Genomic DNA, 14,166 nt, shown 5'->3' with positions numbered 1-14,166 from the left:
GTCCACGGTTTTGTTTTTAAATAAAGAAGTGTAGGGGCACCTGACTGGCTTGGTCAATTGAACATCTGACTTCAGCTCAGGTCACGATCTCACAGTTCATGGGTTCAAGCCCCACGTCCGACTCTGTGCTAACAGCTGGGAGCCTGGAGCCTGCTTCGCATTCTGTGTCTCCCTCTCTCTCTCTCTCTGCCCCTCCCCTGCTCAAGCTGTGTCTCTCTCCCCACCCCACCAAAAATTAAAAACATTAAAAACATTTACATAAAGATATGTATGCTCATTCCTATTTCACATGCTGCAAAGAAAGAGAAGTCTTATTTTTTGGTTTTGTGTTTTGTTTTTTGTTTTTGTTTTTTTTTTCTTTCTTTTTTTTTTTTTTTTTTTTTTTTTTTTTTGCTGATGAGAGTATATAGAACTTCTGTTGCTTTCTATTTCTGTGGAACTTCTCCTCCTCGGCTTTTGTTATGTGGTGGCAATCCTTAACATCACTGTGAAAGCATTTGGCAGGTTTGAGTTGTGGTAGGTGAGTCAGTGTGGGTAAGTAGGTGAGTCAGCACCCAGGGAGTCCAGAATTCTCAGTTCAGCACTTGAGGTCTATGACCTTAACCATGCCGCTGAGCAATGATATTGTCCATCTTCTGGCTTCGAAGCTACCTGCTAAAGACAGATGAGATCATGCTTAAAGGGGAAAACATTGAGTCATAAGAGTAAAGATTCTCTGCAAATTTAAAGTACATATTATGAGATTTCGCAGCTGAGATAGCAAAAGCACAGAAGATTGGATAGGCATCCTGACTGTCCATCATGATAAGTGCTCGCGTCAGGATGACTCTATCACAGGGTAATAAGTGCTCTAGGAGAGATACATGTGGGTTTTTATGGGAGTTCGGTGGCAGAGTGCAGAGGGAGGCCATATAATTCAGCCAAGATGTGCTTCTAACAGACGGTCTCTACTTTTCTTCCTGCCCATTTTTGGTACAAACTAATAAAGTCGGTAGAGTCCCTTGGAAAATATATCAGAGTTGCAATAATCATAACAGCTAACATTTTTGAGTTTACTCTGCGCCAGCCCCGTTATAAGCACCTCCGTGCATTTGCCCATTCCATCCGTGTAGCCCTTTGAAATGAGTGATGGTATTATTACCCCTTTCCAAATGAGAAGACAGGCTTAGGGACACTAAATAACTCCTGCGGTTGAGTCCATAATGGTGTCGGGTCTTTGTAACGATGCCTGGGATATTTCTCTTGTATTGACTTCCTCTACTACTGCCCTCTGCTTGATTGGACCACACCATACCCTTGCAGGTTAAAATATATACATATAAGCATAAAGATTAAGAGATTATATAAAGGATTGCTTTTGAAAATCAAGTTCCTTAGCAAAAATGCGTTGAGCATCTACTACTTATCAGACAGAGGGATCAGCCCTGGAGGTGCGTGAATGACTAAGACTTGGTCCCTGCTCTCAGAGCCCGCAGTCTGCTTATTTGGGAAGACCAGTGTGAACCAATATGTCTAATAAAGTGTTAAGGGGAAATCTGGCAATGTGAGCACCAGATCTCCTCCCCAGTCCCACGAAGCTGACTGGAATGTCCAAAGGAATGTGGCAATAGAGAAAACCCTTTATCACAACTTGGGTCTAGTAGTAAGGCACCCACATGCACTGACTCTGGAGGGGTCTTGCTAGATGAAACCAGAAGGACTTCTATGGTTTGAGTGACAAACACGGTACCTCAAAGATGAAGCAGGAGAAATCCTGGTGGGGCTCTGCTGTGCCCCCCAAATTTGGAGGCTCAAGAGAAAGAGCATGGGAGCGACAGCATCTACCCCACTGGGAAATGGGAAATGACAGAGCCACGGCAAATAAATATGGCAGGCACTGTCTAACAGCCATGCCCCAGGAGCTGGGGGGGGGGGGGGGGGGCTGGAGGACTGAGTGGATTCCACCAGGAAGTGCCAGAGGGAGGAGGGTGGATGATGGAGGCGGAGGGAAGAAAGGCTTCAAAGAGGAGGTAGGGACTGAGCAGGAACTTGAAAGATGAAGGAAGTAGGGATGGGGTGCCGAGGGAGGATGGAACGAAATAGGAAAGCATTCCAGGGAGAGGGAACGGTATTGCTACAAGCCCAGAGCCGTGAAACAGCTTGACACGTTGGACAAATGGCAGTAGCTCCGCATGGTCCTAACTAAGCTCCTTCGGGCTGCAGCGTGGAGATCTGACTGGGAGAGACAGGTGTCGGGACTGGGTAGGGCAACAGGTAAGTTGTGGTGACTTGGAGTCACGCTGAGGCAAGTGGGGCGGGAAGGGGAAGGAAGGGGCAAGGCAAACCAGCTCTGGTCCAGGAGGGGAAAGGTGACATCCGAGTGCTGGGCAGAGCACCACGGTACCCGTCACCGAGCTGGTGAAATAGACGGGGCCCATTCGAAAGGCAGGACCCTGAGTTCTGCTTGGACCCGGCAGGTTGAGGGTCTGACCGACAAAAATCTTGCAGTTAATTTCATCCTTGAATGCTTATTACATACCATCTTGGTGCTCCTGTGCACACACACACGTGTGCAAGCCTTCAACAGGATTGCGGACATTTACACTCACAACAGCATTGTTTACAAGGGTGCGATTCGTGTTGCCCTTGCCAGTGTTAGGTAGGAGCATTTCAAAAATATTTGCTAGTTGCAATGGCTTAAAAAAAAAATGCTATTGTGTCGTGTTTTATATTTAAATAGTTTAACTCTTTTTATTGTTAGAGTTTTGTGAAGAGTTGAATATTAATAGATCCCCAAAGAATATGCATTATCAAATTCCAATATTATCCTTTCTCAGTTATTTGCTCCAAAAGGCAAAAACTTTCAAGAGAGCTTCAATAGCAGAGTAAAGGCCATTTATTTTTTTTAAGCCTCTGACATTTTCCCTCTAATAAATCGAAGCTGCTCATGATTACTTTAGATTTTAATTCAATGTTTTATTGTATGAATTCTTAGTTTCCTGATGTATATTCTTTTGTCCATACCAGTGTGCATTTTATCTATATAACCTCTGAATTTATTTTATTTATTTTTTTTTTTAACGTTTTTTATTTATTTTTGGGACAGAGAGAGACAGAGCATGAACGGGGGAGGGGCAGAGAGAGAGGGAGACACAGAATCGGAAACAGGCTCCAGGCTCCGAGCCATCAGCCCAGAGCCTGACGCGGGGCTCGAACTCACAGACCGCGAGATCGTGAGATCGTGACCTGGCTGAAGTCGGTCGCTTAACCGACTGCGCCACCCAGGCGCCCCATATAACCTCTGAATTTATAGTCCATGCCTTAAAATGCCAATAGCATATTTTTAAATTTTGGTCTTGAAATGGTCACGTGGTAAAATTGACGGTTGTTCTTGCTATATAATTCTGTGAATTTAAATCTAGATTTCTGTGGCCATCACTGTGACCAGGCTATAGTACAGGGTCACCTCCCCACACCCAAAGCTTGCTCATGCTCTATCTTTATAACCCCCTGTCCTCTGTCCAAACCACTGCTAACCACTGTTGTCTCCATATGGTTTTGTCTTTTCAAGAATGTCCTGTAAATGCAATTATATAGTATCTTGTTTTATTTTGCATTTCTATATATATATATATTAATGGTTACCTATTTTTGAGAGAGAGAAAGAGACAGCGTGAGCAGGGGAGGGGCACAGAGAGAAGGAGACACAGCATCCAAAGCAGGTTCCAGGCTCCAAGCTGTCAGCACAGAGCCTGATGCAGGGCTCGAACTCATGAACCCCAAGATCACGACCTGTGCCGAAGCGGGAGGCTCAACCGACTGAGCCACCCAGGCACCCCCATTTTGCATTTCTTAAAGTGCTCACAGGCTGAACATCTTCCCACATAACTAATTGAAACTATGTTTGTTTGTTTTTTTAATATTTGGTATAGTTTGTGTTATTGCCACTTAATTCCTTGGGTCATAGGTGGTTTTTATTTTGTTTGGCTTTTTCAAATTTGTGTATGCTTATTATAAAGAATGACAGTTATTGTCTGTTGTAGTTACTCTAGATATTTTCTTTGACTTTGTTTTATTATTGTCTTCAAATGTGTAAGACTTACAAATAGTAATACCACTTGATCTAGTCATATTGAAAACACTAGTGATCTACACTGATGCAGTATTCCTAAATTTAAAAAAAATTATAAAAAGGTGCTTATTACGGCATTATTTCTATTATGAAAAAAACATGTGTCTAAACATTCAACTACAAGACTTTAGTAAAACAGGTCATTAGAAGATGGTGCAAGAAGTTAAAGGATGTTTACAAAGATAACATACTACCTTGGACAATTTTTATGGCAAAATGTTAAAGCATTTGGGGTTTTTTAATGTTTATATTTGAGAGGTGGGGAGGGACACAGAGAGAGGGAGACACAGAATCCAAAGCAGTCTCCAGGCTCCGAGCTGTCAGCACAGAGCCCGACGCGGGGCTCGAACCCACAGACTGTGAATCATGACCTGAGCCGAAGTCAGACGCTCAACCGACTGAGCCCCCCAGGCGCCCCTGGCAAGATGTGAAATTAAAAAGCCAAATATAATCCCGTAAACACAGTATGAGCAAAGCATGTAAAACAAAACCACAAAACCTGTTCATTAAAAAAAGACGAAAGAAAATACATCAAAAGAGTAGTAGCGACTTGCTTCCGCTGTGGAACTATGAGAAGATTTTTTACAATTTGTGTGTTTTCTTTATTTTTCATAATGATCACATTTCACATTGAAGCTACAGGAGGGGAAAAACTCTGAGTAGCTCAGGAATGAAATGCTGCCTTTTACCTTAAAAAAATGCACCCCTAGGGGTGCCTGGGTGGCTCTGTCAGTTGAGCATCTGACTTCCGCTCAGGTCACGATCTCACGGTTTGTGAGTTCAAGCCCCACATCAGGCTCTGTACTGACAGCTCAGAGCCGGGAGCCTGCTTGGGATTCTGTGTCTTCCTCTGTCTCTGCCCCTGCCCTGCTCACACACTGTCTCTGTCTCTCAAAAGGTGAATAAACATTAAAAAAAAATGTTAAAAAACAAACCATGCACCCCTGAGCAAACAACATGTTAGGTTCAGCACACAGATGCCCGTTCTGTCTTCTAGATGTGAAAATGTCAGGTCCTGTCCCCGTGACTAGACCTTTAAAAAGTGAGGCAGTGGCCTGGCCAGCAAACAGATGCATGCCTGGGGTAAAATGCCAAGATGCTCATGGGTGAGGGGCTAGGGCTAGCAAATCTGGGTGGCTGGTGGGCTAGGAAATCAGCTAAGCAGGGCGTGCTGGAGGAGAAGGGGGTTCCGCTATGATTCCCTCCCCTACTGCATCCGGAAACCCTCGTCACCCTAGAGGTTTCTGTCTGCTCCCCGGACAGACTTTTCCAGGTGCATGTTGAGTTGCTGCTGTGAATTCTGAGCCCAGCCTGGAAATAGCAAAGTGACACATCCGTCACTAAAGGTCACAGTGGTTGTAACTCAGGCTTTATGAGTCAGTGATCCCTCCAGACTCAGAATTAATTACTTAACTTTACTCGTGTTGAGGAAATCTTCAGAGGGTCCACGTATGGTAAACACTTGTAAATGAGGACACTCTTGGCGATCTTTCCTATTAGTGCAGAAAAATATAGATTTGTCCAGAAGACCTACGTGACCCAGGAAAGGGGCTGTTGTCAAGGAAGTTTTCTCCAGAGAGCTCTCAGTCATTAGCCTGGCTCCCGTCCAAGAATACTAACCTCAGAGGCTGTCAGAGGGTGAAGGGGGCCCCTGAAGACACATCTAGAAGTCATCTGGTGACTGTTTCAACAGTGCGACTTATATGGAATGTATTTCAGAGACTAAGGACACCTGAAAAATATGATGATTTTACGACCGTGTCCTTTAGTTAAACCCTGCTAAATTGTGGGCGATTGAGACTTTCTTAGAATCCATGAAGTTCACAGCAGTTGTCAAGAGCCCCTAATCTCTCTCTGTAGGTTCAGAAAACACTCAAAGACCACCCAGCACTTCAGAGAACCAGCAGTCTTGAATGGCCCTGCCAGATTTGGGATTATGCCATTGGCGCTCACATGTGGGGTCCTATCATTCTGAGGACTTGTCTTTCTTTCTACAAAGGTAGAAAGGACAGCTAATGCTTCATTGTCCTTATCTTTGGCTTACTTAAGAGACTGAGGAGAGAACAGTTCGAGAAGAGAGAAGAAGCAAAGACGTAACTTTTCCACTGAATACCAGATGGTAGTTTCAGATTAATGGGACCTCATGGAAAAGTAGGTAAAAGAAAGAAAAGTGGGGGCAGTGGGTGGTTACTTGAGGTAAGTGTCCAAACAAGGACATGAAGGAATAGCAGACGAGGAACCAGACTAGAATCCTGGAATTTGTTCGCCAACATTATGATGGCTTTCCCCTCATATCCCTAGGTATGCATAATTATTGGTAATTTGGCTTTTGTCATTTATCCTTAGATGATAAGGCATTCTTTTATGGTGGGCAATGATTTGGGATTTTTGTAAGTGCTTTGGAATGTTCAAAGGTTTATTTTATATGGAGGTATATACGTGTGCATATATATGTACATATACACATATATGTGTATATGTACATATACACATATGCATATATGACTGCGAAGAAAGTAGACCTTTTTGAAATGTCTGAAGTAAATAGAGTTCAGCTGCTAAATACCCAGAGCCAAGTGCATCACACACATAAATAGCCCACGTAAGAATTTTGTGGTGTCATATTTTTGTGACTAAAATAGACTCACCCTTTCTAAACTCATTTTCTTATTATTGTGGGTTGTTTCTTGGGTACCTCCTTCCATAACAGAAGAAGTAAAATGTTGGAAATTTTCCTGGCCTGTTTCTGCAACTATTAAGTGTAACCCCCTTAAATTAGGAGTGGAATTATAGTTCTAACTGACAAGGTTGAGTAATGCAGGCGTCGGGAAGCCTCTTTCCTTGGCTAGTCAGTCTGGGGTTTGGGGTGAGCCCAATAATGTCCTTTGCAGAAGGGGAAGTAGAAGTATTTGCTTAAATGGATCCTTGAGCCATTTGAGCCTCTGAGCTATCAGTGATAAAGCGCTGGTTAAGTGGGAACGGGACACCCAAAATAACATATTTTATAGCCCCCAACAGCGTGTGTCTTTGTCACTTTGCAGGGAGCAACCATGTCACCATTTCTTCGCATTGGTTTGTCCAACTTCGACTGTGGGTCCTGCCAGCCATGTCAGGGAGAGGCTGTTAACCCTTACTGCGCTGTGCTGGTCAAAGAATATGTTGAATCAGGTAAGCTTGAGTGGGTATTCGAGGTGGGGGAGGAGGAAAGCCCTTGTGTGAACTAGGAAGCAAGTCCTTCCAGAAACGTCAGAGTCATCTGGTTCAACCTGATTTTACAGTTCAGGAAACCGATGGCTAGCCAAGCCAAGGACTTCCTCAGGGGCGTATGAGCTTAGTGACCGACTCAGGCGGAGACCCAGGTCTCCTCCCTCGTAGTCCATTTCACTGCGCCATTTTCTCACATACGCGAAAGGAACAAAGAAAAGGAGAGATGGGTTGAAGACGTGATGTGAGGACTTAATGGGGGTGATAAAATCGACTGGTGAGCTCAAGTCGAACATGGCACCTGCAGTGCTAACCCTGGCTATTTCCAGTGAATACAGACAGATTAAGTCTGCACAATCTTACAATGAACTCTAAAGATGGTTATTGAGGGGAGCCATCCCGGGTGGTTCACACAGAACGTATTTATGGAGCACCTAGTGTCCAGTGGGCGGAAAAAGTGCCTTTCCTTTAGAGCTTCTACTCTAGCAGAGGGAGAGAGGCATGGAACAAACTAGAATATAAGGAATAATGATGAAGAGTGCTGGGCAGAAAACCGAAGCAGGGCGAAGTGGGGGGAGAGAGACTTGGGGACAGAGAAGTGTGTGTTATTTCCCATGGGGTGGTAGTGAAAAGGCGTCTCAGGGAGTGGCGTTGGCGGATGCGGGAGGAACCCCATTCGGCAGCTGAGAACCCCCAGCGAGGTGTTTCCAGCTCAAAATCGTGGGTTTCCAGCTCCCACCAGGCTGGCCTTTCCCTCCCTTAGAGACCTCCCTTCGTGACGGACCCCACCCTTGCAGCCACCGGGAGTGTGCACCAAGCTGAGGCGAAGGTCCAAATCATCCTGATTTCCCTTCTGCCCGGATTCCTCTCCTGTTTAGTTGCAAGTGAGAATGGCATTTGCTCCGGATCTAAAACCTTTCAAATGTCACAGAAACCTTTGAAGTGTAGAACGTCTGAGTTTCTCAAAGCCGCTTTCCACTTAATGGGTCTCCGGGAGCTCGTTCTCTCTAAGCACGGGCCTCACTGACATTTGCCTCCTGAGAGCCTCTTTTTCATTTCTTCTTTTGGCCTTGCCTTTGAACGGGGTCGGATCGGCCGTGGGGATCAAGAGACCTTGTCAGAAAAGACGACAACTTCGTTTTTTTCCGAAAGGTTAGCCTGTGGCATCTGGAGAGTTTGGCTTTTGATTTTGTCTTTGGTTTTGTCCTGACGAGAAATCACCCTGCCCGTCACAAGTCAAATATTATTTTTGTACAATTTATGGGGTTTGGGTTTTTTAGATTTTTTGATTTGAGTATCGTTGACGCTCAAATGTCTTACTAGTTTCAGGTGTTCAGTGTAGTGATTCGACAAATCTTTACCTTCTGCTATGCTCACCACCAGGGTAACTGCCATCTGTCGGCCTAGGACACTATTACCACTGACTACACTCCCCATGCTGTACCTTTTATCCTCGTGACTTATTCCAGAAATGGAAGCCTAGGCTTCCCTTTCTCCTTTACCCATTTTGCCCATCCCCCACCCCACTCCACCCCTCTAGAAACCATCGGTGCTCCCTATTTATAGGCCTGATTCTGCTTTTTGTTTATTTATTCATTTGGTTTTTTAAAAAAATATTCCACGTGTGAGTAAAATTGTATAGTATTTCTCTTTCTCTCTAGAGCCTACCACCCTCTAGATTGTCTGTGTTGTTACAAACGGCACGCGCTCATCCTTTTTTATGGCTGTGTAATATTCCATTGCACGTCCATCTTCCTTATCCATTCATCTATTGGTGGACTCTTAGGTCATTTCCATATCTTGGCTATTATATAAATAATGCTGTTAATAAACATAGGGGTGCATGTATCTTTTCAAACTGGTGTTTTTGTTCTCTTTGCGTAAATACCCGGCAGTGGAAATACGGGATCATATGATAGTTCTATGTTTAAGCTTTGAGAGCCCTCCATACTGTTTTCCATAGTGGCTGCACCAATTTTTAAAACCCTATCAATCTTGAGGGTGTCAGGCTGCATTTTCCATAATGAGTCAACAGGGCAGAGTGTTGTCAGTCTGGGAGCCTTTGAAAATGATAAAAATGTACCATAAATAGAGAGGATCCTGAGCTCTGGTCCTCTTTTTGGGTGCTTACAAACCTAGTGAGAGAGCATGAGAAGCGCCATTGTGCAGGTATCTCTGTCCCATGCAGGGCGTGGAGAATGGTTGCAGCTGAGGAGTTCTGAGAAAGAAGGGCTTCCAGTCCGTGGAAGCAACATGTTACTCCGGTCGTTATAGAATTGCCATTGGCATTTTTCAAAAGTCCCATCTCCGGTTAAATTTTTTTTAAGCAAGCCATAAAAATCTTCCCCTTCCTCTTCCACCCTCACCATTGTCAGAGTTTATCCCTTTCATAGCCAGGTTTATCTAGAATTAGAAGTTTCCGCTTATTCGAGTGCTTATATACTTCCCAAATCATTTAGCAAATGCTAGGCGTGTGTCCCGCTTTGGCATTGTGCGTGAGAGAGAAGGGGCTATCGGGAGTCAGAACTGCTTTGTTTCCGTGCTTAGATGGATTTTTCCCTTTTGCTTTACCAACATGACTGCATTTAAATCTGCCACGTATTGTGCTTATTATCACAAGAAACCGAGGTTCAGATACAGCTGCAGTTTGCTGCTTTTGAAATGATTAAAGTATAAATACTGTAGAAAATCCAGTGGGGATGAAAGCTATACCAACACTACTTAATTCCACCAGCAAACTCTTTCCCAGTCACCTTGGTGGTTCCGGGAAGGTTTTATTGACTCTTTATCGCCCTGACCACGGTTCTCAGCAACCACGTCCGGGTCTCCTGGCTGCCTGCCTTTCCTCACCTGTAGGTCTATAGCCTGCTTCCCTGACCCCATGGATTAAGACCACCGCCTCTCTGAGTCACCTGTTAGTTTTTGCTTAGGGTGCATGATACATGTAAAATGTATCCTTTCTTGAGAGTTAGAGAAGCAAATAATGGCTCCTTATGTTTTGAAGGTTTTATCTTGGGGCACCTGGGTGGCCAATTTGGTTAGGCGTCCAACTCTTGATTTCGACTCAGGTCATGATCTCACGGTTTGTGGGTTCGAGCCCTGCATCGGGCTCCGCACTGACAGTGTGGAGCCTGCCTGGGATTCTCTCTTTCTCCTTCTCTCTCCGCCCCTCCCACCATGCTCTTTCTCTTCCCCCCAAAAAAATAAAGAATGGAAAAGAACAAAAGTTTTACCTCATAGTGCATGTATGTCAAATAGAAAACTTCTAAATATCTTTTTAAAGAAGCACTCACCATAAACCTTAAATTTTGCCACAGAGTCTTTCAGATAAACACACAGCAGCTGTTGTTTGTTTTTTTTTTTACCAGATGACAGTGAAATTAATTAGTGTGTCCACCCTTTGCAGATTAACAAAGGAAGACCCCCAAAGGCATAAAAGTATATAACATGTAGAGAATGGGACCTAGGTCACTCTACCCTCCCAAATACAACAAGCCAAGGCCCTGATGTCTTTTTATCTGCTCAGGTGTTCACCCTCAAAGTGAAGAAACTAACTGTTGAATAGAGAAAGAACACTGCTAGTCCAAGACATGATCCAATTTTTGTTGCCTAAATTACTAGATTGACTTTAAAGTTTCAATACATTACCTTGCATGTAGACCTTGGGACTGTCTCATCCTGTCTCTAGTGTTGTATGTGTTGTTTTTGACCTTCCAACGGGAATATAGATCCTAGAGAACAGAGAGAATGGGTGCCAACGTCAAGTGGAATTATTTCCCAGAGTTGGCTAAAGGAGTAACGAGAACGTATCTTTCTGTTCCCAGAGAATGGGCAGATGTATATCCAGAAAAAGCCAACTATGTACCCACCCTGGGACAGCACTTTCGATGCCCACATCAACAAGGGAAGAGTCATGCAGATCATTGTGAAGGGCAAGAACGTGGACCTAATATCCGAAACTACTGTCGAGCTCTCCTCTCTGGCTGAGCGATGCAGGAAGAACAACGGCAAGGCGGAGATATGGGTAAGTATCCAGGCTGCAGGCTTCTTTGAAAGGTCACACCATTCAGTGGCCAGCACCACGTTCACCAAAGACAAGAGCGTAGTTCCGGTGTCATCCTGAATTTATGACACGCTAGCCTTGAGAAAACAGATTCTCTGCTAACGACAGTGACTATTCGTTGTGGACTATAAAACTTATCAACACACTCTATCTTGATTCCTATGTTAAGGTGAAGAAGGTCTCTTAGGCTGTGAAGAACACTTATTGATTTATAAGTGCAAAACTAAGCTCAGAAATATCACAGATCCCCCTTAACTTGGGAACCTAACTGCTCCCTATTTATGGAGGTATCATATCTGTGTGATCTCTTGATATCTTCGAAGATTAGAGAAACATACAGATAGATGAGAGGAACAGCAAAGACCCGTGTGATATTTGGTCTGCCCTCTCCATACTTTGCCTATCCCTATCAATTTTTTTAGCCCCCCCCCAAAAAAAATTCCCTATTCACTTGTAAGGCTCACTCTGCAGTAAAAAGTACGTCATAAACAATCCATGTTACCGCAAGTTTTGGAAACCTTAGGTTATAACTGCTTGGGTAGCAAATGCTTAGAAATGTTAAAGAAAAGAGTAAAATGTGGATGCATAAAAAAATTCCAATGAAAATTTCTTGGGTCTACAAAATGATGAAAAAAAAAAACCCACCGGTAAATACTGATTTTAAATTACCTGAATCCCAGAAAATGTTTTCAAATGCTTTATTATTTATGCAAAAGGAGAGAATCTTATCTTTCTGCTTCTTATTTCCTGTAGCTCAGATTTTTAAGAACTCCACCCAGAAGGTTTTGAAGTCACTGGTTTCAAAATGGGAATGCTAGAAACCTACCAACTAGATTTTTGTGTCAGTGTTCTACATTTGACCTCAAAAAAAATCAGTACTTTTTAGAAGAATATATATTCATACACATCTTTGCTGGTGACACTAAAGTAATCTTTGAAGATAGACATATACCAAGATTTTTTTTAAGTTCCCATGCTTACATATGTTTAGAAAAGGTAGTCCAGCAATATCTATTGGAGGAATTCCGTGTCCACTTGGAGAAAGGATCATGGAAACCGATCTCCTCTTGAGGGACTGCAGAGGCAGGTAAGAAGAGGCAAAATAATCTAATGACGTCACAGATGTGTGAGTTGGCATGAAAGGATTTACACAAACCAGAGAATGTGAGACCCTGAGACTGTTTGTAGCTTAAGGCAGGGCAGTATTTAGCTCGGCTGGGAGAAGACATTCATTCGACCAAGTCTCCCTCCATATTCTGCTCATTCCCATTTATTTTCTGCCTTCTGCCTCATTTAAAAAAAAATTTTTTTAATGTTTATTTATTTTTGAGAGAGAGACATAATGCGAGTGGGTTGGGGCAGAGAGAGAGGGAGGCACAGAATCTGAAGCAGGCTCCAGGCTCTGAGCTGTCAGCACAGAGCCTGACGCGGGGCTCGAACTCACGGACTGCGAGATCATGACCTCAGCCAAAGTCGGACGCTCAACCGACTGAGCCACCTAGGCACCCCCTGCCTCATTTTTTAAAGTCACCAAATCCCCAATTTTTTTAAATAGCATGCTATTTGATTTCCTTTTCAGGTAACGAAAGGACAACTAATTTTTAAATTATTTATTTAGACTTCGCTGATGAGCAGGTCGCTTTTCTATTATATCTAGATCTTAAAGTTGCATTTGCCTTCTTGCCTTGGCTGTTTCTGGTTTTATTCTTGTCAGACTTTTCACTTCTTTTGCATTCTAAAGTTATTTAGACACAAGCACTTGGTGGCCCTCAGATCCTCATTTATCTAGCAACCTTTTTACATTGTCCAGCTCTTTTTTTCAAGGTCATTTCTTAGTTTGCTTTCACTCATAGTGTTTAAGGGCCAACAGGGTGCTTTGGGCTTAGATTTTCCCCTCGCTCTGTTGAAATCCACTTCCTTAAAAATGTCTCTACTTAAAAAATATCTATTGTCTGAAAGTTGCCCCTTCACCTCCCCAGACTCCATCCAGTTTCTCCACACCGCACTCAGACTTACCTTCCGCTTTCCCAAGGTTTCAGCTGTTTGTGTGGTTCGCTCTCAAAGGCATGGTGCAAACAGGACTTCCTATGGATACTGGTTTTCCAGCAGCCAACTGGTTCAACTTCCTCCGTCATCACTAATTCCCAAAACTTGGTGGTCACCTGGGACCAACTGTCCCCACTTCACTTGGGAACGAGCCCCTTATTTCTTGCTCTTCCTGGTGCCTTTTTGCCAGCATCTTTATTATTTATACCACAAACCAGAGGACAAGGTGTATATACTTGATGTTAAAAGCACTTCTGTTCTCACTGATCTGTTTTAAGCTTGCGTGAAGATTTATAGTTGACCAAGCAGTAGATGCTTATGTTCTCGTAAAATTCAAATAGTTATGATGCTGTGACGTAACTCTCATTATTATGTCAGCTTTGCAGAGATCTTGAAAGGCTTAGTGACACGCACGAGGTCACACAGCCAGTAAATTATTTAACCACGGTTCAACTCAGTCCTGGGTTCAGCCACACATTTCTTACTATTTCTCAGTGATTCTGGTTAACCCATGGATGCAATGACCAATATTGACCTTCAGCTCAGCTTCTGAGTCTTTTCCGTATACTAACGACCTAGTGCAGTGGCTTCCGATGTGAGCAATAGTACTCAAGTTTTCTTGGATTTGTCATTTTCCCCCACGTCACATCACATGGTATCCTGCATCATCCCTTTAATGTCACTCTGTTCTGGTCTCTTCTACATGACGATATTAAAATATGCATCTTTATCCATTCTTAGA

General features: G+C 43.5%; 1 protein-coding gene and 2 long non-coding RNA genes across 7 annotated transcripts in view; 1 reads left to right on the top strand and 2 right to left on the bottom strand.

Moving 5' to 3' along the window:
• PRKCQ (protein kinase C theta) overlaps positions 1–14,166 on the top strand; it is a 186,106-nt gene that overhangs the window by 46,661 nt on the left and 125,279 nt on the right. For 2 of the 4 annotated variants that reach the window (XM_078450470.2, XM_078450472.2), the window contains exons 2-4: positions 5,972–6,262; positions 7,153–7,279; positions 11,140–11,339. In XM_078450470.2, the coding sequence (XP_078306596.1) occupies positions 6,245–6,262; positions 7,153–7,279; positions 11,140–11,339 (345 nt within the window). In that variant the 5' untranslated portion in view covers positions 5,972–6,244. Of the gene's footprint in view, positions 1–5,971; positions 6,263–7,152; positions 7,280–11,139; positions 11,340–14,166 lie in introns of those variants that run through there. The other 2 variants (XM_078450471.2, XM_078450473.2) reach the window with 2 other exon arrangements.
• The window catches only part of LOC132695113 (uncharacterized), a 29,480-nt gene continuing 15,692 nt past the window's right edge, over positions 379–14,166 (bottom strand). Inside the window, exons 3-4 of one of the 2 annotated variants that reach the window (XR_009617733.3) lie at positions 10,964–11,046; positions 379–654 (exon numbers count right to left, since the gene is read on the bottom strand). This is a non-coding gene — a long non-coding RNA (uncharacterized LOC132695113). The remainder of the gene's footprint in view (positions 655–10,963; positions 11,047–14,166) is intronic. The other variant, XR_009617732.3, reaches the window with a different exon arrangement.
• On the bottom strand, positions 11,346–13,484 carry LOC132695116 (uncharacterized). The gene is made up of 3 exons (XR_009617735.3): positions 13,395–13,484; positions 12,360–12,453; positions 11,346–11,455 (listed from the first exon to the last, which is right to left on the bottom strand). It is a non-coding gene; the product is annotated as an uncharacterized LOC132695116 (long non-coding RNA).

Source organism: Panthera onca, chromosome B4, assembly GCF_046562875.1.
Source record: "Panthera onca isolate mPanOnc1 chromosome B4, mPanOnc1 haplotype 2, whole genome shotgun sequence".
Lineage (NCBI taxonomy): Eukaryota > Metazoa > Chordata > Mammalia > Carnivora > Felidae > Panthera > Panthera onca.
The sequence above is the reverse complement of the archived record's forward strand: the minus strand, read 5'-3'. Positions and strand labels throughout refer to the sequence as shown.